The sequence below is a fragment of the Anser anser genome (assembly GCF_964211835.1).
Source record: "Anser anser genome assembly, chromosome: 2".
Classification (NCBI taxonomy): domain Eukaryota; kingdom Metazoa; phylum Chordata; class Aves; order Anseriformes; family Anatidae; genus Anser; species Anser anser.
Genome location: NC_139721.1, coordinates 90,839,739 through 90,864,091, shown reverse-complemented (window position 1 = coordinate 90,864,091; position 24,353 = coordinate 90,839,739). Strand labels below are relative to the sequence as shown.

The window sequence follows — 24,353 nt, the reverse complement described above, 5'->3', positions numbered from 1 at the left end:
ATTACTGTACTATATTCACACACCCAGCAACACAGAGTTTTCTCAAAGAGCTTGAGGGACTCTTCCTATTGTTACTGGCATTGGCTACTGGTATTTCATTTCTGGGTGGATACCACCAGTGAATCTTCCACTTGGGCACTCAGCCTCGAGTTCTTCCCACCACTCTTCTGTAAGGGTTGCTCCTTCATGTACAGCAGTAACATTGGCTCAAAGAGGACTCTGAGCAATCAGATCAGCTTTCTCCAAGCTCTTTCTCACCACAGATTAGTTGACACTACACCCAGAATGTGTGTCTGGTAGCTATGCCAGTAGGAGCTTTTATTTTCTACCGAATAAAGGACTCTAGAAGTTGTGTAACACTGGCAACTGCCTTCTCACTTCCTTTCCACATAGACAGATGCAGCTGCTTGCAGTTTTTCTCCCCTCCCTAGTGCATTGATCTGCTAACACTCAGCAAGTGCACCTGGCACACATTGCTGAGCCTGAGCATGGACTGAGGAGTGAGTACTGAATGTGCTCAGCACACTGGTGGAAAAAGAGCACCTGATGTTATTTCAAAACAGCATATGAAAGTGGCAAAGGCAAATAACACTTCCTCCAACTATGTGTCAAGTTGGGACCTAGTCTAATGTAATCCAGTTCTGTGGGTTTAGTGGAATTTGTCCCCTGACACATTTAAGCAGATCAGGGACCCAGAGATCTAGGTGACGACTTCCTCCTCCCAAAATGTATTAATAAGAGATTATGTATTAATAATGTATATTAAATATTAAATGTATATTTATAAAAGTATATTTATAAATGTATATTTAATGTATATTAAATATTAAAATGTATTAATAAGAGATCCACATCTTTCTTGTGCTAGGGCCCTAGACCTGGATGCAGCACTCCAGGTGGGGCCTCATGAGGGCAGAGCAAAGGGGCACAGTCACCTCCCTCGACCTGCTGCCCACCCCTCCATTGATGCAGCCTAGGATGCAGTTGGCTTTCTGGGCCACAAGCATGCTCTGCTGCTCGTGTCGAGCTTTTTGTCCACCAGAACCCCCAAGTCCCTCTCTGCAGGGCTGCTGTCACTGGGTTCTTCTCCCAGTCTGTGGTTATGTCTGGGATTGCCCCAACCCAGGTGCAGCACCTTGTACAGAACCTTCAGCCTTGTTGAACTGCATTAGGTTCATGCGGGCCCACTTCTCAAGCTTGTCCAGGCCTCTTTGGATGGCATCCCTTCCTTCTGTTGTATCAACTGCACTGCTCAGCTTGGTGTTATCTGCAAACTTGCTGAGGGTGTACTCGATCCCACTGTCTATGTCATTGATATAGATATTAAACAGCACCAGTCCCAAGGCAGACCCCTGAGGGACACTGCTTGTCACTGGCCTCCACCTGGGCAAAGATCCATTGACCACTACTCTCTGGGTGTGACCTTCAAGCCAATACCTTATCCAGTGAATGGTCCACCCTTCAAATCCATCTCTCTCCAATTTAGAGATAAGGATGTCATGTGGGACCACGTCAAAGGCCTTACAGAAGTCCAGGTAGATGACATCAGTTGGTCTTCCCTTGTCAACTGATGCAGTCACTCCATCACAGAAGGCCACCAAATTGGTCAGGCACAATTTGTCATTGGTGAAGCTGTGCTGGCTGTCTGGGAATAACTCCTTGCCTTGCACGTGCCTTGACATTGCTTCCAGGAGGATCTGTTCCATGATATTCCCAGACACAGAAGTGAGGCTCACCAAGCTGTAGTTCCATGGGTCTTTTTTTCTACCCTTTTTAAAAGTAGTCCAACAGTAGCAATTGTAAAATTAGAGTATCTAAAATGGTAATTCTGCTTTCACCATCAGAGGTTGAGCAAATGAAGGCTATTGAAAGAGTGACTCAGTGTAATAAATTCATTGACTTATACTGAGTCATGGAGTTGTATCAAGGAACTGTACTTCCTTCTTCTGGTACCTGAACTATACGAACAGAGCTCCCAAACCAGATGTCATTGTGACGACAGGTATTAATAGTAATAACAGACATTAAAAAGCTTGGTTTTTAGCTTTGATTTCTTATTGTTATATTTTTAAAATCCCTTTGATCTTTTCCTGCAAAGTAGTTAGTTCCAAGCAGAGTTGTGTGATAGCTGTAACCCCATTGTAGAAAGAGTGAATGTGTTGTAACAAACAGGAAACAACAAACTTAGAGGAAGGATAAAGCAAATTTAAAGTTAAGCATATGCTAGAACTTGTTCATGTATTTGCTAGTTGGAGTGCTCAGTAGAGCGTTTGCTACTTATGGTATTGGTTTTGTTTGTTTGTTTGTTTTTTGTTTTCAAAGTAATTTGCAAGTATTAGAAAATTAATCACTTTTGCAAATTATGTAAAAAATTATTTTCCAGTGCTAGTGAATTATTTTCTAGGGCTAGTGAAGTAAAAGTACAGGCTTGACACTGTGCCATGACTCATCAGAAGGTTTTTACAGTTATTGTGTCCCTCGAAACTTGATATCATCAGGAGCTCCAGGTGGGCTACTACAGCCAATGGCAACTGGAAGAGACTCAGGCAGCCAGTGCCCATCCACCAAGGGCATAGGATGTTTCAACCAGCTGCCTGATGGAGACTCATTACATATATGCCAGCACATTATGCAGGCAATAAAAGATCCACTCTGAAAGCAGGATCTTCTGTTAAAAAACAACTTCCGTTTCTAAAGAAGTGGCAGGTACACAGCCTTATCTAGAGCCCTATATTGCCTTATCCGTCTGGAGATAACGGAGGAGTAAGCACATCTCTGTGGATGAGCTGAGTGCCTGCATTGCAGGTGCTGCCTGCTCAAGGCAGACCTGCTCCACATCAAACAGGATCCAGACCTATAAGCATGCAGGACTGATGCATTCCCTGAGGTACCATCAAAACATTTTCCAGTTCTTCTGGTAGTTATTTCAGCCTGCTGATATTATGGTCAAAACAATTTTTTTCAGGCAGCCTCCAGTCAAATGCACCTCATTCACACATGGAGGAAGAAGGCTTGTCCATTGATTGTTTTGATGTGTTTTTTGTTGTTGTTGTTGTTGTTTGTTTGTTTTTTCTTCACTTTAATGCAGTTAGTTCAAAGTCTGAGATTGCTTTTTGCTGAAAGGTTCTGCAAAACCCAGTACATATTTCTAAGCAAAGAAAAGTCATTGCCTGGATCCTTTAAGCAAAAATAAGCCTTGCAATCTAAGCCTGGATGATGAATGTTATCAGTTCTTACAGTATTTTAAAGTATGGGTACTCTGTAGGCAGGAGACACAGTTCTGTTCTTTGCTTGGGTTATTTCAAATGTACACTAGAACTGGAATAAAATATGGGCAGAATAGATTCATTATATTCAAATTGTGTCACACTGACTAAATGGCAAGTGAACAAGAGCTGCAACTTAACCCTAACTTTATCTTCTTTCTGCCTTCATCATCCAAAACATGCTTGTCCCTTCGTGTTATTATTGTCATTATCCCTTATACCATTATTGTCCTGATGTTTGTAGAATGCCATGTTACACCCAAGATACTGTTTGAAAGTTGAGCCAGCCTTTCCAGAGCATTTCAAATTTCTTGAAGAAAATATTGTAATTTAGATAAAAGCACATCCAATTTGCAGGGTGTTTTGCTGGTATGAGAGACAAGGTTCTTTCCATTTTTTTTCTAGAGGGTGAGATGCATGCCTACCTTATACTGGCTGATGTGCCCTCTGCAGTGGCAATGACTGCTAATTGCCTCTGTTGTATTATTGACTTAGTGATGTGATCTGTTTGCCATCACAGACTCCATGTAGTGTTTTGTACACATTAAAAGAGAGGCATTATGGCTCAGTTTCTGTTGTCTGCAGAGTTTAAAGTTTCTGTCATGTGAAAGAAAATCAGATCCTGAGCCACCTGCCAGTTTTGAGTACACGAATCATGGATCAGCATAAATAACACAAGTTCATTAAGCAATATGTGAGGAAAGATATATTTTGAATATTGTACAAAGTAAGATTCCCCCCCTTTGCCTTCAGCAGGAAGGTGAATAGCAGAATACATGGAATAAAAGGCACTTTATTTACACAAGAATTTGGAAAAGCATGATGCTTCAGAGTGGTGCTTGTTGGTGACTGGTTACCTTTAAGAGAAACCTTAGGACCTGAAGAGCTGACAGTTGTCCCTGGTGAATGCTTTTCTGTTAATCCAGGCTTGCTAGACACAGGATCTGTGGTGGGATGTGATGCTGACTGGAAGTTCCCTAGCTGCTGTTGGCACCTTGCTGTGTCAGAGTGGTGGATCCAGAGACATTTTCTTCTGCATGATACAGAGGAAGAAAACAGATTGAGCTCAGAGCTGGCTGTTCAAAGGTCAGTGGTACAATGCTCTGAGCCAGTGGCGACTGCTGCAGCTTCCATCTCCGTGAAAGTGACTGCTGCCTTCCTGCAGGATGCCACACTGGTGTCCGTACCTCTCGGTGACCTGCCCTGAGTTGTCCCCAGCTGACTGACTGTCTTTTGCTTCCAGAATATTTCTCATGTCTCCTGAGGCAGAATTCATTGCCGTGGATCAGTCTGGGAAGAGTGAAAGAAGACAAATCTACTATTGCAGAGTAGCTGGCCTTGTGCGGTTGGTCGCTTAGAGCTGCTATAAAAAGTAAGTTCAAAATGTACTGAGCCATAACTGGCTAACTACATTATTTTTAATTGTATTATACATGCAGAGCTTAATCAAATTGTGTTCAAGATCATGCCAAGGAAAAAAATATTTATTTAATACATTTTAGTAGTAGGCATATACACAGTCAATATATTTTGTCAAGATAGCAGTCAAGGAAGGGTGGCTTGTTTTTTATCACACGGACTGAGCCTTCACAGAAAAACTAGCGTGTTTAGTTTTGTTAAACTGGGGTATCTGAGTTTTTCATTCAGAATATTAGCATGGGAAATTAATTTCCCCCTGGCTGAACGCCTAAAGCTACAGTCACTGATTTGGTCATATTTACCCAAAGATTAGATCAAAAATATAGGTATCTAATAGTTCTCTAGCACACTAAATATGCTAGAAACACACTCATGTTTCAATAATTAAGAATAACTGCTGTCTACATAAAGAGCAGATTAATATTTCCCATTAGGAACGATGACCCCAAAATCTCTGGTTGCTAATGCAGTCAAGAGCACTCTGAAATGGCAGGGACATGGTCACTGCTCTTAAAACAGATGTCTCTGCTTGGGAACCATTTTGACACTTAAGGAGAACAACAAAAAAGCTGTTGAAACTATACTAGCTATGGGTGTCCACAGCAAACTCCAAATCCTGTCACAGCTCCTCTTTCCGTCTTGCAAAAGGGTGGTTTTAATAGACTTGCTGAACATGGAGCTTAACGTGCGTGATGCTTTGATGTTTTCCTCTAACAAGCAGGAGTTAAACAAATTGCTCAGGGTAAGCTAGAAAAAGCTAATTTGGCCAAATCATAGGCAAATTATTTATATTTAATCACTTATTTACAGTTCTTTCATTTTTAGTGTCTGTTCAGAAATTCAATTATACTCACTCCTAAAGAGTTCCTAGATGACTTTCTGCATTCAGAGGAGCGATGGCATGTTTCTCTGCTCATTTTGACTTCCTCAATGACTTGTTTCATCTTGTTTGAAAAATTATTCTTTGTTGTTGTTGTTGTTGGTTGGTTGGGTTTTGTAAGATTGTTATTTCCTGTTTCCTCTTTCTTTTGCTGCCTTTTTCCATGAGTGCTCTCCCTCATGTTTCTAGGGAAGTATCCCACCATGTTCCATCTTTGGCCTTCTCTCCTCTTCCTCTTTTCTCTCTTACTAATGATTTTCCTTAGCTGTCTCCAAACTTTCTTCCTACAGATGTTGTGCTGTTCCTCTGGTGGCATGTAGTAAAACCCTGTTGTAAACCTATTTCTTTTGTGAATCTAAGGTGAACATGGCCAGCAGGTTACATTTCTGAATGTTTTGAATGGCTTAGTCATGTACATGAAATAGAAAGGAGGTTGAGTGTTTGCCTGATTTAGAAAGAAACTCTATGAATATTATGTTTTTGTTGTTGTTCTTTCATTTTTCACATGGTATCTAGAGAATTAATTTTATGAGCCATAGAATAGATAGTTTGATACACCAATTTCTCAATTAATATACTTCTGTAGCAAAAGAAGGGAAATACTGATAACTACGAGTATAAAAATGTAAGGCAAAGAGCTAAAAATAAAGAAGGAAGCTGTTGTCTTGGAGAGAGCTAGAAAGAAAAATCTCCTTGTACCACAGGTGCAAAACTCTAGATTACAGGGACCAAAGAGAGAAGTTTGAAATGAGAGAAATGCATAAGGAAAGCATTCTTGTTTAAATCCTAATCAGCTAGCTCCCATGTGAAACGTTGTCTGTCTGCTTTATTCTCGAATCTCTGTACACTCCTCTTTGCTTCTGTGAAACCATAAATACTGCATTTGACATCAGCTGTTAGGGGGAAAAAGTTCATTACTGTTTCAAAACATCCAAATTAGATGATGTGACACACTGGAAGCATTAAACAAACATTAAGTAATGGCAACCCTGTCAGTTAGAATTATAGTCCTCCATGCTTTTGGGTCTTCTTTTCTAAAGAGAGGTGGTGCCACAGTTCAGAAAAGAAAATGAAGGGGAGAAAAGTTGCTCTTATTCATCTCCTAAATTGCATCTGTCTTAGAAAGAACAACATCAGAGCCCAACTTTTCTTTGGGTGGATTTTGGAGTATGCTGGTTATGAGCCACCAGAAGGGTACAGAGCAGATCAGGGAGAAAGCACTGATTAAAAAATAATTAAAAACAGTTTTCTTGCTATATTGCATGCGGAGTTGGCCAGAATCGATGTGTGAGTAACTCCTTCTACACAAGTGCTTTTTTTTTTTTTTTTTCTTCTAATCTTCATTCACCTGGATACCTCAGGACGTTTTAAAATTCTGCTTGTGCTTGCAACCCACATTTCATGTGCTTCAGTTTGAGTTTATTTAGGATATACTGAGGAATCACAGGGGCTCTGCAATGTGTCAAATATCACAATGGGCCAACATAAGTGGTGGCAGATAAAAGCAGCTGCAGGTTACTTAAGAGGGTGTGTACCGTGTAATGGAAGAAAATTCAACCATGGAAAAAAATAGCCTCCAGTATTCCATCATTAGGAGGAACGCATTAAAGCAGCTGCAAAATTAATAGACAGGAAATTCTTTCTTTATGATCCATGAAATCTTCAATCTATATTATGCTATTCTTCCTAACAACTTCTAATTGCATAACTGAATTTCCCTGTTTATTAATTTTGCTGCATAGTGACTTACAATTGAGAGTAAATTGCCAGAAAGCAAAATTCTGGTTCATTTGACCAAACTGTAAGAATCTGAGAACCATGGAGAGAGTAGTGGTTCCAGCAATTATGTACTCCTCTCCTGCAGCCAGTGTAGAGAGCAGCTATTAAAAGTGTGTTTTGTGGCCATCGTGGTCAGAGTCCCATAGAGATGGTGGTTGGCCATCACAATGAGAATACATTTCCTCCAGAAGCAAGAGCGCTCCCTTACCATGAGATTGCTCTTTCCTTTCTCCATTTTCTAGGCTGTCAAACTCCTAACGTTTTGTGGGTGGCAAAATGATGTCATTTTCTTCAACAGCTTGTAGTAATTTCCACTCCCAACCCTCCATGAGAGGTACAAATTATCAAAGAAAAAGGGCTATAAGCTTACAGATGGCAGTATCGCTTTTCTTTTCCATTGAGATCACAATATCCTTCTTTCTAGCTGAATGACAATTGTGCTGTCACAAAAATTACATAATGCTATGTCCCCTGAGAGGTTATGCTTTAGGATTCGAAGGACAGCTGTCAAAATACAACATGCTATATTCTGGGCTTTGGAAGTCTTCTAGGGGGGTTGTGCAGATGAGGCTGGCTTTTATTTTTTTATTTTCCTCATGGATTACAGATAGAGTTAACAGAGGAATGTAAATTAGAAAACTACATTTACATGGCAAGTTAAGTGATATGCCTGAGATACGAATGACACACTGAAATAACCCGTGTTTGCTGTGAATCATGGGGGCCGCAGTCAAGGCTAACACAAATTGCAGCACTCCACTGACACAGCGCAGTTTAGTAATGTACAGTAAAATGGACTTTTCCCCTTATTTTGTATACTTTCACGCCATCCAATGTGTAGTGAAAACTTCTCTGATTTTCTGGGCATTGTCTGATATCTTGAAATCAGCTGTGCTGTAATATAGTCCACTGCTGTGCACTGGTTATGAGTACTGCTAATTGCTATGAAGAAGCACTAAATCAGGGAGTCACAGTGTGGTCTTCTAACAAGATTGGGAGGGAAATAATCCTATAGTTTTAGAATATTTCCCCAAACAAGAGAAAAAAATGAGGAAAAATGTTGGAAAAATAATCTTGGCACTTGGCTTGGATAAGTCAAATATGGAGCTACATTTCTATTTGAAGGAATAGAACAGAACAGGGCAATTTTATGAAAGCCAGAGTGACTCCTAAAAGGTGATTTTTATTTCATCTAAAGCTGAGTGTTATAAAAAAGTGTGTATACACGGTTTTCCTAAGATACAAAGATTTATTTAAAACATTTCAAAGTGACAGAAGGCAGCAAAGCTAAACAAGGCCAATACAGATTGGAAACCTTGAGGCTCAGCTTTTCCTGCACAAATGATTCTTAACTGGACTGGATGACGCCTCTGGCATTTCTTCCCTGAGGGTCTCGGGCAACTTCGTGTTTTTCCTCACTGCTTCCAGATATGAGTATTCCCTGTTGACAAAACTTAGCTGTTATTGTAAAACATGTCACAGAAACAGGAAGCTCTTAAGAAAACAAGCCTGCTTGTAGCAAAGTCCTCAAAACTGAAGAAAATAGAAGTGAGTAATGAGATGTGGAGAAAAATAGAGCAACAAAACTGCTTCAGAGGGGTCATTTTTCCCACCTGCAAATGGGGGAGGGAGGGAATTCTATGTTAGGTGGAAAAAAAAATCTAAACTGAGTAACATAGAATAGTATAAAGTATGGCACAGAGGTGTGTGGATGAAACTTTGGTGTGCAGCGCATCTATTTCTAGACTTTAGCATGCAAGCCAGTCTCTGCAGACTGTTTTGGTTGCCAGCAAGCAAATCACATTAAGAAAACAAAACAAAACCATAAACTGAATGCATACATAATACCATATTTTCATGTGATGGCTATAAAACGGAAGTAGTTGTCTGTGGCATGAATGGAAGGGGAAACATCTGCAAAATACACAAGCTCTTAGATAAGATGCTAATCATGTTTTAGGGATACATTTAAAATCAGGGATAAGACATTTAAGATGTACAGGCATTAAAAGACATTTGCTGTTTAGCTGTATGGGAATGGATGAGAGCATGATTTATTTTTTATTTGCCACTCTGACTTGTGCAGAAGATTTGTGGGACAGTATTCATGAATGAATGGAAGATGTTGGCTTGTTTAGTCTAGCAGAACAAAAGTTGAGAAAGGATGGTATCACTACCTCCAAACACTATCTGCAAGAGGAAAAGAGTATTTCACCTAAAGGGCAATGCAGGCACAGGAATGCCCTGGTATAAATTAGCAATTATAGTTCATAATCCTAGGCAAGGAACTAACTTTCAGAGTAGTGTAGGCAAAATTATCTCACTCATCTTAAAATAGAGGTAAGAACATTTATAAACAGGATTATATGGTGCCATTATCTGGCAGAAAAAGGACCAAACTCTGTAACCTCTGAGGTCCTTTCCAGCCCTTGGTTCCCTTGGTCCTATCAAACTTCTGTCAGGCCTATTGCGATGTATGTTCTCCCTGACCAAGCATGTTCCTTGGCCAACCACCACATGCAGAGAAATAACTTGTTTGTAGTGTGTCACTTCTGCAGAGCAAAGCAACAGCCAGGAACAAGCTGGATTATCAGAACTGAATCAGGATTATTCCTCTGTGTATCACGCAGCTTGCAAAGGTTTCAATATTAGTTCTGCTTCCAGAAGTGAGTTCAAGCACACGGAGTAGGTCAGGAGATAGGGACTGGGGTGCATGTGCGGGGGTTGTAGGAGTCTCTGTGAGTCAAAATCAGCAGTAACTGTTCATACCCTAAGACAAGCAACTCTTGCTGACAAGCAACGTAGGTTAATTGCAGTATATTTGCAATTTCCTCTTGATTAAGTGATTAGTATAGATCAGTTGTGAATATCAGCTATGACCCACAGCCTGACAGGCGTTGACACTTTTTCCCCCAGTTGTATGTTGTCACCCAAGACCAGCTGCCATGAACTACTGAGCAGCAAGGAACAAATGCAGCAAGTGTAACCCGTCACTGCTGATCCATCCCTGAGCAGAAGCAGCAGCTGATGGTGACTCTTTGTCCTTGGGACTGTTCACCCCAGGTTCTGCCTGCTCAGCTGCTCTGTGGTGGGATCACATCTGTGAAGAACATCTCCTGGGTATTGTTTGTAGCTGTGAGAAACCCCCTGCTGATGGATTATCCTTGGGGAAACATCTGAGGCATGGGAGGCAGAGGCTGGAGAAGCAAGAGGTGCAGTGGTGTTGGCACGCTGCCCTTGGAGATGATAACAATGTGGAAAACTGCAGCGAGGGAGAGGGAACAAGGGTGTTGGTGACTGGATGAGATCTTCTGCACCCTTATCTGACATACCTTCCCCTTGTGTGATGAGACATGCGTACAGCTTGGGTTGGGTGACACCTCTGTGGGTGATCCTCCACATTAGCTGAGAAGATGGCAGCTGCCGGCAGGCCTACTACAAAGCTACGGCCACCGTTCTTCCCCAGCTCTGCTGCGGTCCCAGCACAGTTAATGGAAGTGGGAGGATGAGAGGTAAAAAGAAAGCTTATTAGTTCCAAAGACAGAGAGAGCAAGGGGCTGGAGCAAGGTGGCAGATGAAAAAATTTCATTATCAGTGTTAATTTTATTAGCTTGTTATGGAGAAAAAAGACGTATTTACAAAGGAAATTTCATTCTTACTGGCAGTTCTGACCTAGCAGCACCTCTCTCTGATTAGAGAGAGCTCAGCTGTACTCTGTCCCTGTTCACCCTGGGAATTTTGAACAACTATATTTGTTTTTCTACTACATCTCGAAGTAATGCTTATTGCTGTCATTTTTACGTGTTCTGTTTCTTATTGCACTTAGGTGGAGACCTTAGATTTATAAATGTATTAAAAATGATTTAAAAATAATTTTTCAGTAGCCTATTTTTAATTAAGATAATAGGATTAAGATTCTAACTTAATTAAAAACTCTATTTTTAAATGTGCTAGAGAACATAGAAAAAATGTACAGAGAAACGTACAGAAAAAAAGGTACAGAGAAAAACAGAACAAAAATATACTTGCAGCGAAAAGAAACTAGCTTGCTTAACTAGAGGAGGTGCTTTCTGTGGTTAGAGAACTCACCTGGTTGTATCAGGACACTGTCCTTCAAGGTCTTAAAATTAGTCATTCTCAACCCCTCTTAAGTGTTTTTTTTTTTTTTAAGGGGATTTGTTGCTATTTTTTTCATACACTAGAGAAGGGAAATAATCTACATTTATCTTTTTTCTTTTTGAAATCATGATTAGTCAAACATTGACATTAATTTGGTTAGTACAGAATTAAGATAAGTTAAATTTGTTTGAAGAAAAGGTTACTGTTGCAAAAGCTAAACGTACTCTGATACTGGTGAGTAATGTACTGGAGAATCCGGCTTTTTTTCTAGCTTGGTGATAAATATCAGTATTTTGCAATTGTTTCATGTATATACACAGTAAAGATTTTTTGGAATCCTGATTTTGAGAGAGATAGTAGCTTTCAAAAGCAATTTAAATTTTTCAAATAAAATTATATTTAGTTTTCATTTTTTACTTTTTAATAAGTGATTCTTGTGAGCTCTAATGACGGTCCTCACAAACTTGTTGTTTGGACGTTGCAGCATAAGTGACCAGAGGCAGTGTTTGCTCTTCAGGCAAAGAAGAGACGGGTGTTGCACGAGGTGCATGCTGAAGGCAAAGCAAGCTCATTCCTACCATTGCTCCCGTGGAAGATGCTGGTAGGGAGGTGAAGAGGAAATGTGAGAAAGTGTTCAGAAAAGAGGAGCCTGGAAGACACGACATGAAGTGAATTCTACTGCTCTGGACACACCAATATGCAGGTTCCTGGGGAAAGTAGCCAGGCTTTCCTTTTTATTTTATTTTCTTTTTAGCGGCCTGCATTGCTGCGTCATGGGCACATGGGCCATGGCAGAAGGGGCTGCATGAGGCCCACAGGCCAGCCTTCCTGTGTGTTTATAGGAATTTATTTGGTCACGTATCCACTTTATCAAAATGCCCTTTTTCTTTAAACGAGGTGGGCCATTCACTTAACCCCCACCACCACCCCAAACCCCAGGACCTGCAGTTAAAACACAAAATCCAAACCGCAATTAACAAGACGTGCAGCCACCCACCCATCTCCTCGCAGCTCTCCCACACCGCTCATCTTCCACCACTGCTGGCCACCACCATTACTTGTTGGCCGTGGCCCGGGCCAACAAGTGTAGAAGTAACGAAACGTGTGTCCCCAGCCCGAGGGTCGGCGTGCCGGGACTGCCGGAGGGCGGTAGCGAGAGGCGTGGGCTGGCAAGGGGCGGGCAGGGAAGGAGGGAAAGAGGGAGGGAAGAAGGAGGTGGCGGCGGCTGCCCGGGTTTTCGCTGCTCGCCGCTGCTATGGCTCCGCTGCGCTCCGGCCCGGCCTGGTGGCGCCTTCTGTCCTGGGCCGCTCTCGGCCCCGTCCTCTGCGGCGTGCCGGGGCGAGCCGAGCCGGAGAAGGAGCCGGAGCCGCACAGGCGGCACCTTTACAGCGCCGAGATGCTGCGGCACGGCGTCGCCGCCGCTCCGCACTTCGTCATGTTCTTCGCCCCGTGGTGGGTATCCCGAGCGGCGGGCGGGCGGGAGGCCGTACCATGCCGTGTCCTGCAACGCCCGGCTCGGCTCGGCTCGGCTCGGCATGGCCCGGCCCGGCGCCCTCCCCCCCCGCCTCTTCCCTCGTTGACGTGGCGGCGGGAGGCGGCCGGCCGGCGTGGAGGAGGCGGCGGGGAGGCACCGGGGGCGCTCTCTGAGCCCCGTGGGCCGGGCCGGCGCCGGGGGGCGGCACGCGTGAAATGGCGGCCGGCGGCGGCGGAGGGCCTGGCACGGCCGAGCTGCGGAGCTGCGCGTTTGGCAACCGGAATGGCCCCGGGCTGGCACAGTCCCGGCCGCTGCTGTGGGACGAGGCACCCCGGCTCCTCGCGGCCCTCCCAGTGCACAGCTTTCAGGGGGTGCTGCTAAGAGCGAGAGCAAGCGGGTTTTGTAATAGCAGCGTTTAGAAATTGCTGACTTACCCGTTCCCCGTTCCTCTGGCCTTGCAGATACTTTCTTGACGAGGTTGTGTGCTCTCTGCTCTGGCAAATAAAAGGATAAGTTTGCTACAAAAGCAGTAGAAAGGGTGGCGTGTTGTCCCCGAAGCCACAGGTCACTGTAGCACGTTATTAGAGCTGGAGTTGTCACATCTGTGAGACATCCGCTGGGATTTTGCCCTAGGCTGGTACACCTCACACAAGAATAGTTGAGAAGACTGACAACAGGGCTTTATTGGATATTACAGCTATCAAGAGGACAGTATCCCTTACCTCTGCACATTTCCAGCGGTTACTCATATTCATCTTTTTCCCTCGTCTCTTCTACCATTTTTTAAAAATCTGTTTCTGACTTAGTGATACTAGTAGAGTTATTAGGAGTTTTGTTGTAGGTGTTCCCCATCTCCAAGTTTTCTTAAATTTAGGTAAAGTTAATGAAATGATGTCTTTGCAAGACACATTTCAATCCTAAGCTAGCCTGTTGGTACATGGTGCCATTGAGGCATACGTGTGTCATGCTACTACTTGAAATGAATGCTAGAAAAGGATTCCCTTTCAAAACTGAAAAAACTATTTAATTTATTTTGTTATTGCAATCAACTTGATAATGCCATACAGAGACATTAAGCAAAAGCTTGAAAGAGCAGATGTCTTCCTTTGAAGATCACAAAAGTGGAGGAAGCCCAACTTGGTAGCAAAGGACCCTTGACTGAGAATAAGGTCAGAGAAATTCCTGTGCACAGCAGCAGTGCTTCTGCTCTGGTCTCTTCTCAGGTGATAATATCTTTGTGTCCTCAAACTTTGACTGACCGTTTCACAGGCATCTCTAAAACCAGATGAACTTTTGTCTTGGCACACAGTTTATAGGAGACCCTCTGCCAAGTAGGCTGTTGCAGAGTCTAGCATATGCTCTGTCCTCAGAGCGCATCAGAGAGCGCTCTGGTCTTGCAAACTTGGACCATTCTGTGCCCTTGGGAGGGCTGAGGATCTCTGCCCAACATGAGCATGAGGGAGCTGCGTCATTTGCCAGACTTGTTGCAGCTTCTGTGTTTGTTACTCTCGCCTTTAGCAGGCCTCATCAACATCTCTGGGTTTCAGCTCCAGGGCCTGAGTCTGAACTCCACGCTCCTCTTGACCAGCAGCAACAGGTCCAGGTTTCAGGTCCAAGGGGAAGAGAAGGAAAGAGGGAACATCCACATGCTTCAGAAAAGGTGCTTAGATACACCAGTAGTTTTGTCATCAGTGGGATCAGATGATGGTTTGACAGCCCTGGAGTCTATATTAGAACCTCCTGCCCTGTTCCTAGGTGATTCTAATGTACTTATCTCCTAATGCTTCTCACGAATGCACACGTTTTGTCAGTGCTCCCTGTAGGTGTGAGGGAGAGGCCTAGCAAGCAAATTCAGTTAGAATTTTCTTTCAGATTGTTACAGGTGCTGCTGATGGTGGATAATGAATACTAGCAATGAGTTGAGTTGGACAGAGCAAAACTCTTTAATACAGAATTCTTGAAACAAACTTCGCCACAGGCCTCACACACCCTTTTGGTAGCAACAGTACAGATGACGTCCTGCATTTGTTTCAAATACGGTGAGCTACACCAAAAAATACAAAAAGAGTGCTCCAAGTCATTTACCATCATATGTCTAAGATTTTTCATCATCAGGCTGTCCTCCTTTCTATCTACAGTTGGCAAGGGACAGAACCACAAACAAGTGGCAGTAGATATTCTTAAAATTTTAGCTATGCCAATTGCACGCCTACAGAGAAAGGAGGTTTCACTGATTCCTTGGTTGGACTGAGTCTCAAACGAGTAGGTTCATTGCTTTATTTTGACCAGTATAGGTCTTTTCAACATACTCTGGAAGTCCACTGAGCTGAAGCAGACTTGATTGCCACAGTTTGTTGTGGTTGAATTGAACTCTGTTGACTGGATTTTATCTTGTCTGTACTCATTTGTCCAGAGGGGACTGATCCTAATGTTAGTAGTATAAAAGAAGAAGAGTTTTTGTTGTTTTGTTTGTTTTTCCAGCAAGCTGGATCTTTCCTATAGCACTGCCAGTCTCTTTCGGATCTTCATTTATGTTTCTATGCAGAGATTATGAACTCCTGCACCTCCCTAGCCCATGCAGGGAAGGAATAGCAGGACTCCTCATTGACTCCCAGGTATCTGCCATCCCCAGTGGGAAAACTAGCTGTTTCTCCAGTCCAACTGATTAATAGGGAGTGATAGCAATAAATGACTGTGTAGGTACATGGGCCTAGGAGGGACACGTTACATGGTCTTGCTCTCTTTGTTTTTGACTTCTTGATTTTATGTTGTTCGTAGCAACACCTTATGAATTCTAGAAAAAATCTTTCAGGGACTGTCTTGCATTCTGCTTCCTTACGTGTAATACTGAATTTATATGAAAACCAAGAATGACTAACAAGTCAGTTAGTGATTCAGTTATCAACCTTTTTCGTGGTTTATTTTCAATTTCAGCTCATATAATCTGAAGAAGGAAGGGAGCGTGGAACTGCATATAGCAGAGATCACAGTGTTAAATATGGATAAGGCAGCTCTGTTCTGTGCTTAAAAAAGAAGGTTTATTACTTGAAATTTCCTGACATAGATTTCCACGCTCAGTTCTATATCACTAGGCAGTACTCATTATGTTTAAAATTTCCACAGCCATTAGGGAAGGGGACCAGAGAATCCAAAATTCTCCTATTCAAGCTTCATGATGAGTTGATTGTGGAGGGAGTTCAGTCTGAAGTTAAATATTTAAGGAATACTTAATTTTAGTAGTAGTGCATTGTGTTCCTTCACCATTACAATTCAGAATGAGATCATATGGAAGGTCATATTCCTCCACATAGCGGGAATATGTTACCCCTCCAACCAACTGCAACAACCTTGTTAAGATGGAAAGTTGGTTTTATTTTGTGTTAATGATATTAGGGTACCTGTGGAAAGGTGTGAATCCGTGCAGCTTTTCTATAAATGGACTCAAAACCATCTGTATACGTGAATTTTTTAAATGGGATCTTTGGAGAGACTAAGAAGCAATTTACTCTTGAGTCCCAATGCTGTTTTAATTGTTGCTTTAAAAAGTAGACTTTCTAGGTCATGTCAAGGGCAAAAACAGCTTTCAAACTGCCAGGTTGAAAATGTTTTCAGTTAATCCAATTATGTATTTCTAGATGTCTTGAAGGATTGGCAAAAGCAGCTATTAAAGAGAAATGAAAATGCATTCCGTAACATTTTTCATCATAGTTATTTACAGGAATAGGGTATTGCTATAATGGCTAGAACTACTAGAAAATTAATGAGAAGAATAATAGTCATTTTCTACTTCCAGAGAGTTGCTGTTAACAGCAACTGTAGTAGGCCACTTTTCTGTGTATATGCAAACATAGTTTATAGTGTGCTGCAGGGGCAAAACACAGCATTGGAGGATTTTGAGAAACCCTGTTGAGATTTTAGTGCCTGATGTGTTTCATGATTCATGAGTTACAATTCCAGTGATGTACACAAAGAGACTTGCAAAGAGACTACGAACCATGAACTTCTTGCCTGCTGCTTAAAAAAACAGTATTTTGAAATGTTGAATTAAGAAAGCCGGACAGCCTCATGTGATTTTTTTCTAGACGGTTGGAAGATGCAGAGAGCTTTTCTTGATAGCCTCACTAAGTTCAGAGGGTGCTCAATAGGCTTTCTCTTGACAATTTTTACAAGGTGTGTTTGCAATGTTGTTCTACATTGCATAGTAGTATTTGCCGTTACTTACTGTAACGGTGCTTGAGTATGGAAGATTTCCAACTGAACTATTTTTAAATTTATCAAAATCTTTGACTGTTCTGTGTATGACTTCTCCATCGAATCATTGCCCTCTAAACAGAGCAGCTACTTGAAAATATTTTGTTCATTCTGTCGCAGGTGTGGACATTGCCAGCGTCTGCAGCCAACTTGGAATGATTTGGGAGATAAATACAACAACATGGAAAACCCACAGGTCTATGTTGTTAAAGTGGATTGTACCACAGATGCTCCACTGTGCTCTGAATTTGGTGTCCGAGGATACCCTACGTAAGTATAAAAGGAGATCTGGTCCTGTTTCTTTCTTTTTTGGTTTTCCATGATCCTCTGCCAACTTGTTGAAGTTAACTTCTAAGCTCTATTTTTTGGTATTTTTCTCTGTAGCATTTTGGATCTCATCTATGTTCAATTTAAGCCCCTTTACCATGTTGCAAAGTACCATGTGATGTATACTACTCTTACTCTTTTTTTTTCTGTTGAAGAAACTGTTTCATGTCCTGACTGTTTAAATAAAGTCCAGAATTGTCCACTTTTTCTCCTAGAGTACCATTTTCTCAAGCAATAGTACATTATGCAGCCGTGATGTGCATGATAGAACTGGTCTGGTCTATCTAACCAAAAAGAACTAGTTAATGGTCTTTTAAAAAATAATTTGTCACAAGTTTGTCAGTACACTGCACCATTCTTCATTAATGTATGGGTTATCTGTTAAATTTTTGAGGGAACTGGGTCCTCATAAAATTATAAATTAATAGCAGAATTTAGCATAGCAGTGGTGATGTTGTACAGACTTTTCTGGGTAATTTTGCTTATACTGGCCTGGGAGAAGTTCAGTTGGAGTTTAAGGTGCTTATGCTTATCCTGTTAAAAGCGATAAATGTCTTACTGCTTCGGCTTTGATAGGCAGAACATGATCTAGAACATCTATGAGAGGTCAGCCTAGTTAGTGCTTTTGAGTCGGATACCTGTACTTCCTTTTTCCCTGCTAAAAAGGAGCAATGGGATTTTTTTCATTTGTGTCTTCTTTAAAGCTTCTTGAAAAAATTGATTCAACTGCTTTGCTAGTAACTCATCTTAGTGGATAAATGGAGAATGTAGTCTTCCATAGTCCTTCCTCAGCCTGTGTTTTTCCTTCTCTTGGCTCACTTTGTCTAGTGTTACTGCTGACCCCAGCAATGGACTGAACGTGACTACACTCATGGCTACGCTTGCTTTGACACAGATGAGTGTCACTGATTACAAGTTGAGAGTTATAAATAGCAAAGCCCTCACTGAAGTAGGAATTGTTCTTAAGGGCAATTTGTGGCTTAGTTCCACTAGAAATATCAAGAAACAATGAATTTTGCAACTTTATTTTAATATCCCCAGAAGCAAACACTGGTTGTGTTTGTGTATTTGAATAGTTTATATTGTGGTGCTGTTCCTTATAAAATAGAATGAATGGCAGAGACTTTGAGTAAGAAAAAAACTAATGGATATGTATTATCATTTTTGGATATGTAATGGATATGTAATATTACTTGCATTATGTGGCTTTTTCAACATATTCGTGTGTTCATTTTTCCCAACCTGTGGAATGAGCAGAGAGCAAAAACATTTAAAGAAGGGGGGAAAAAAAAAAAAAGGAAAGAAAAGAAAACGTAGTGCAAAATAACAGCTTGGCAAGGGAAGCTGAATCTGGGTGACAGCAGTGATTGAAACTAATTATGATTTGCTTTAAAAGATAAGACTAGGTCAGAAGTTTGGTATTGTCCCTTTAGCAAATGCATTTCCAATTTTAACTAAAATATTTAATAGTAAAAGCTTTGGGTATTTTATGGAAAAGTTTTGACAGCAATTATTAAATGATATAGTCATGAAGTCTTGAATTTTTTTGTATTACAATATACAGTATTTTTGTATCGACTTGTTTCAGTGTGTTTTTAATCAGTTTAATAAATGGGAAACAAAACATGAGAAGGAAATTACTAGGAAAGTAGGCTTTGTATATTTTTCCCTTGGTGATGGAGAGGGGAGAGCAAAACAAAAATAATGCTTTTTTGGCAAACTGAAATAGGATTCATAAGCATAACAAGTGATTATCCCCAGACCTGAACTCTGCAGTGTTTTATTTGCTCTTGTTTATTGGTCAAAGTAATAGTAAGATATATTGATTTTTAACATGGCATTTCTGTTTGCTATTTTTAAAATCCCCTTTAAAAGCTTACATGGGAATGAAAAAGGTGTCTTAAGTTGTGGACATGTTCCTTCTAGCTGGGAGAGATTTCAGATGCTGATGTGAATAGTCAAGAAAGCTGTTAAGCCTGAATTGCTCTGAATTAGTAAAGTATGTTAACACTGAGAATGTTTCATGTGCAAAAATTTTTATCTCACTCTTTTCTACATTTTAATCCTTTAGTTTAAAGCTGCTTAAACCAGGACAAGAACCTCTGAAATACCAAGGCCCTAGAGACCTCCAGGCACTGGAAAACTGGATGTTGGAGAAACTAAATGAGGAACCATCTGTAAGTGAAATGGGAATAGGAAAAGGAAATATTTCCTTCTGCAGACTTGCTGATCTGTCATGTCTATAGGTTAGGTTTCCCTCACTATGGGGAAATATGCTCCTGAGTATAAAAGTCTGGTAGTAGTAACAATACGGAACAGTTTCCACGTATATCAGAATAATAATTAAAACTGCCATCCTATGACCTGCCCTTGGTTCCTATATTTAAAGCTAACGTACATAGTGCAATTTTTAATGTTTAGCATTTTGACATTTTAAGTGTTGTGTAAATTTGTTGTGTAAATTCCATTAACACCAGTAGTCTATAATGTCTCTAGAGTAAGAAAAGCAATTTAGCTGTAATACAGGATAAACTGCATTTATATTGGGCTCAATTTCCTCTTAACAACATGCGATGCCGTCTTTAGCTCAGTTATTAGCTGATAATGTTGTAGCCTACAGAAAGGGTTTTAAATAATCAGTAAAGTAAGTTAAACTAGTATCATCACTAGGGAAAACTAGGAGTTTAGTACTTGCGTATATTAGGTAAGCCTTGCCTAAAATTAACGTTGTAATAGCTGTTTCTAATCAATATAAATCTACGGTCATTGCTGGTCACAGTTTGAACATTTATATTCAAATAAAAGAAATTGTGATCTTTTTTAATAGCTAAGCATTAAATCCTAAACTAAGAAATTTACTTTGCAGTTTTTAAATGATTATTTCCAGTTCTCACCTAGTATCTACAAAGTCGTCTTTTGCTTTTGCCAAGTGCCAATGAGTTTGCTGCAACTTACGTATAAAGTATTTGCACTTTTTCTGTTTTTGCTACCTTTACCAGGACCATTAGGTCCTCTTTACTGCATTAGAGCAGCAGAAAATAGCTTTTTCACTACCTATTTTTAAATAGCGAAAATACCACCAAAACTGGTGGTATTTTTGAAACATCAGCAGATGTGGCTGATACATGAAGCTGTAGAGTAAAGTAATCTACACATATTTATATATGGTGATGTTTCAAATGCCATAGTAATTACTGCGGAGTGTGACTGTACTACATCACAGTGAAAGACTTATTCCAGTAATTGTTTTATTGTGTCTTTTCTACTTGGTACACTATATTGCATTTTGCTTTCAAGTAATAGTTTGCTAGGAAATGTTAAGATACCTAAATCAAGGTAAATTGGGAAGATAGCTTTAGGAATTTAAATTTTCAGAGTGCAGGGTTTATAACACTACCACAGAAGGGCATTATACAGGAATCAAATACTGTGCATTTACTGAATGAGGCAAATACAAATTAACTTTTCTCATGAATAGGATCCAGAAGCTGTTGCGGAACCACCCAAAGCCCCTGAACCTAAGCAGGGAATGTATGAACTCTCAGCAGACAATTTCAAGATGCACATAGCAGAAGGTAACTGTTTTTTCATAAGCACAAGATACCTGCTTACAGAGACATAACTAGTGGGAAGTATGCAACAGAAATGTTAGTTTTCTAGGTACTTCCCTCCCACTTTATTTTCCAGTAACACCTAATGAAAAGAGGATGAAACTACACACTGTGTAAAAAGTCTGTAGTTTAATTACGCATTGCACGCCATAAGAAAATTTAAGAACAGTATTCCAGAAGACAGTACAGTTAAGGCCAGATATATGGTCTGTGCCCATGTGATGACACAAGCGAGATAGATACTAAAGCTTACTAAACTAACCATTAATTAATTAGAAATATTGTCAAGTGTAAAGGAATGTTTTGTGCAGTGAACTTAAAAAAAAATTCCCCGTATGTGTGGCTTAACAGAGAATTACATGAAAATTCTTTATGTATTCTTCTCTCCACCATCAGGGACACACTGAGCATTAAACAAGTTTACAGTCTGAGAAGATAGTGTCAATTGTTAAGTTTAGTGTATGTGTAAATGTTTTTAAGCTGTACCCATTGGCATTCATACACCAGTGGAGGAGGTATTCTTATGGTGATACCCAAGAGTTGATCAGGTTTATAACCATCTGTAAAGCTTTTGTTGTCTCTGAACTTCAATTACAGAAAGTTCATTGCTTAAATTTAGCTGGAGGCTTAGCAGTTCTGCTTGGAAGGTTTACTTTTGTTCTTAAAAATAGTCTTCCTCTACATTTTTTGTGCTCTAGGGATAAAAGATTTTTTTTTTCTATCAGAGAAGAGAGTATATCACAGAGTATGTGATACAGAATAGATGGTTTTGACTAGATGTTCTTAATTCCTTCATAAGAAATTTCAGTATGCTCTTTACGTGACCAAAGCAAAGCAAGTCAATCAGTATGAAAGTATTCCTGATGCAGAATAGACAAATTAGAGTGAGCTATTGCAGTTTACATTTTGTAGTGTTTTTCTGGCGTTTTTCATCTGACATTCTTCTGTGAACAAGCCCTCAAACTAGAAAGAAATTCTAGTAATATCAGCCCCAAAGTAGTCTTCAAAGGATTGTAATTCTATTAAAAAGAGTTTTCCCACAATAGCTGTTACTTCCTTCAAATTATTTTTTTTCTTGTTTTAATTAACTTCATTTTATTTTGCATTAACAGAGCATTGCTTTGATGTGTGCAAAAGCATGCAGCATCTTGAATTAGTAGTGATTCTAATTGAAGGAAATTACATATTCTGCTACTCTGCAATTAAGATAACACTTTTAAATGAAGCATTAGTATGAGATAGTACAGAGACTCTCCTCTCTATGAAACACTATGAAATTCTACAAAGAATTTCTATTCATGGAATCTGTACAGCGCTTTCTGAATAGTTAACATGAAAATGCAAAGAGCAGGGCAGAAAGAGGGTGCATTGAAAGCTGAACAAAATTAGTTAGGTAGCTCAGGGACTCAATGCAGTGGTGTTTGCTTAGAGATCTGTAAGTTGAAATCTAATACTTACTTGGATTTATGCTGTTATAAATACGTGCTACTTGGTGGTTCTTTCTACTCTGTAATAGGGAGGTGATTGATGTAATAGAATTAGACATTCTAGCAAGTGGTAAGGTTAAAAATGCCGTAGTTTTAATATCTCATTTGTTGGCTTGAGGTTGTGAAGCTGTTTGGATTTTCAGGGAAATTGGCAACGCTTTGGGACTGTGTACAATATCGAAAACCTAATTGCTGAAATATTTTGCCCTGGCCTTTTATTCACAGTATTTCCTATCTTTAACTCAGGAAATACCATGATAAATTTGCAGACTGAGATTAATACCTAGCCATTAATGGCAGCCAAATTAATTTCAAAGGGGTTACATCTTTTTTTCTTTTCTTTGACTTCAAAGGTAATCACTTTATCAAATTCTTTGCTCCTTGGTGTGGTCATTGCAAGGCTTTGGCCCCAATGTGGGAGCAGCTGGCTCAAGCCTTTGAACATTCAGAAAGTGTAAAGATTGGCAAGGTAAGTGAAGTAACCTTTTCTTAATCTGAAAACGTGTTTTATACGAATGAATGTTTCATTCAAGTATCATGATATTCGTTCTGTGATTTAAAAATAACAGTCATTTTCTTTGTCGGCTCTTAAATCCTTTTATATTCATAGTTCCTATTTTAATTTTGAGATGGTTATTTTTTTTCTTGCACATTCCATATTTCACTCTGTTTTGAAGAGATGTCTATTTTGTTACAATTGACAGGACTCCCTCATTTTAAGCAAGGACTTGTTAGAAACATCAAATACTGCTCCTTGTTTTTCAGAGAGCATTAGGAAAAAGTCTAAATGTTTCAGAGGCAGGGAATAATATTTTGAGATTTCTTTTCTTAGGCTTCCCCTCTGTCAGAACTTGATAGACTTAACTGTTTATTTTGAGTGGGAAAGTGACTTGTAGTTTGCTTTTTACAGCATTGGATTCCTTAGCAAGTTTCAGACCTACAGGGTTCTTTATGATTAATTATTTTTCAAATTTTTTTTTAATTTTATTTTTCCTGTTTACCCCCATTGAACTTTCTAAAGGTTTCAGAGGGTCTTCCACCCTAAAAACTGATATCTTCTCCTGCTTTGCTATTTCCCTTAGGGATGATAACCAGATTCTGTGGTGTATTTACCATGGGAACTTGTTACTTGTACGTGGAGAGACATCTATGCAGAGGTATGGAGGTGGTCTGGCAATTGCAGTTACTGGCTTTATTTGCTGACCCATACCTAAGTCCAAGTGGCTAATGCTGCAAATCTCCCTGTATGTGCCAGCAGTGGAAAACTGACTGGGCTCAGCTTCCATATCCTTAAACTTTCAGATTGGTTCCACTGATCTGAAAGACTGCAGTTAGCAGTGGTGTCAGTCCTGCAGAGGGACAAGAAATTGGCAATCTCACATCTCTGCCCTCATGAAGTTTTTGGCTATTACTAGGGGTGATGAGCTTGACTTTTGGTTTTTTGTTTTCTTTTTTTTTTCCATGAAAGCCTTTTGAAAATTCTCTAATTCAGATATGCTGTAGATGTACAGAACAGGTCAGCATGGTTAAACTTTAGAGAAGACTTATATATACACTTTTTGAGACCCGGTAGATATAAAGTACGATTCCTTCTAAGAGTAAAATATCAGAGGCTAATGCTCCTATGATACTCTTTGTACAAAATGTCCATATGCTGATTTACTTCTTGAGAACCTGGAATGCCCGATAAAATCATTGCTTAGCTTAATTGTTTTCTTGAAGTTACCATTCTCTGTTATC

General features: G+C 40.2%; 1 protein-coding gene and 1 long non-coding RNA gene across 4 annotated transcripts in view; one reads left to right on the top strand and one right to left on the bottom strand.

Moving 5' to 3' along the window:
• Positions 1-4,041: 4,041 nt before the first annotated feature.
• LOC310895228 lies at positions 4,042-12,601 on the bottom strand. 2 transcript variants are annotated; one of them, XR_014580549.1, is made up of 4 exons: positions 12,461-12,601; positions 5,540-8,785; positions 4,454-4,556; positions 4,042-4,299 (listed from the first exon to the last, which is right to left on the bottom strand). It is a non-coding gene; the product is annotated as an uncharacterized lncRNA (long non-coding RNA). The 2 variants fall into 2 exon arrangements; XR_014580548.1 differs by having other exon boundaries at positions 4,042-4,556.
• TXNDC5 (thioredoxin domain containing 5) overlaps positions 12,569-24,353 on the top strand; it is a 22,831-nt gene continuing 11,046 nt past the window's right edge. For both annotated transcript variants that reach the window (XM_083826209.1, XM_083826208.1), the window contains exons 1-5: positions 12,569-12,915; positions 17,309-17,458; positions 19,587-19,692; positions 20,994-21,090; positions 22,967-23,082. In XM_083826209.1, the coding sequence (XP_083682335.1) occupies positions 12,719-12,915; positions 17,309-17,458; positions 19,587-19,692; positions 20,994-21,090; positions 22,967-23,082 (666 nt within the window). In that variant the 5' untranslated portion in view covers positions 12,569-12,718. The remainder of the gene's footprint in view (positions 12,916-17,308; positions 17,459-19,586; positions 19,693-20,993; positions 21,091-22,966; positions 23,083-24,353) is intronic.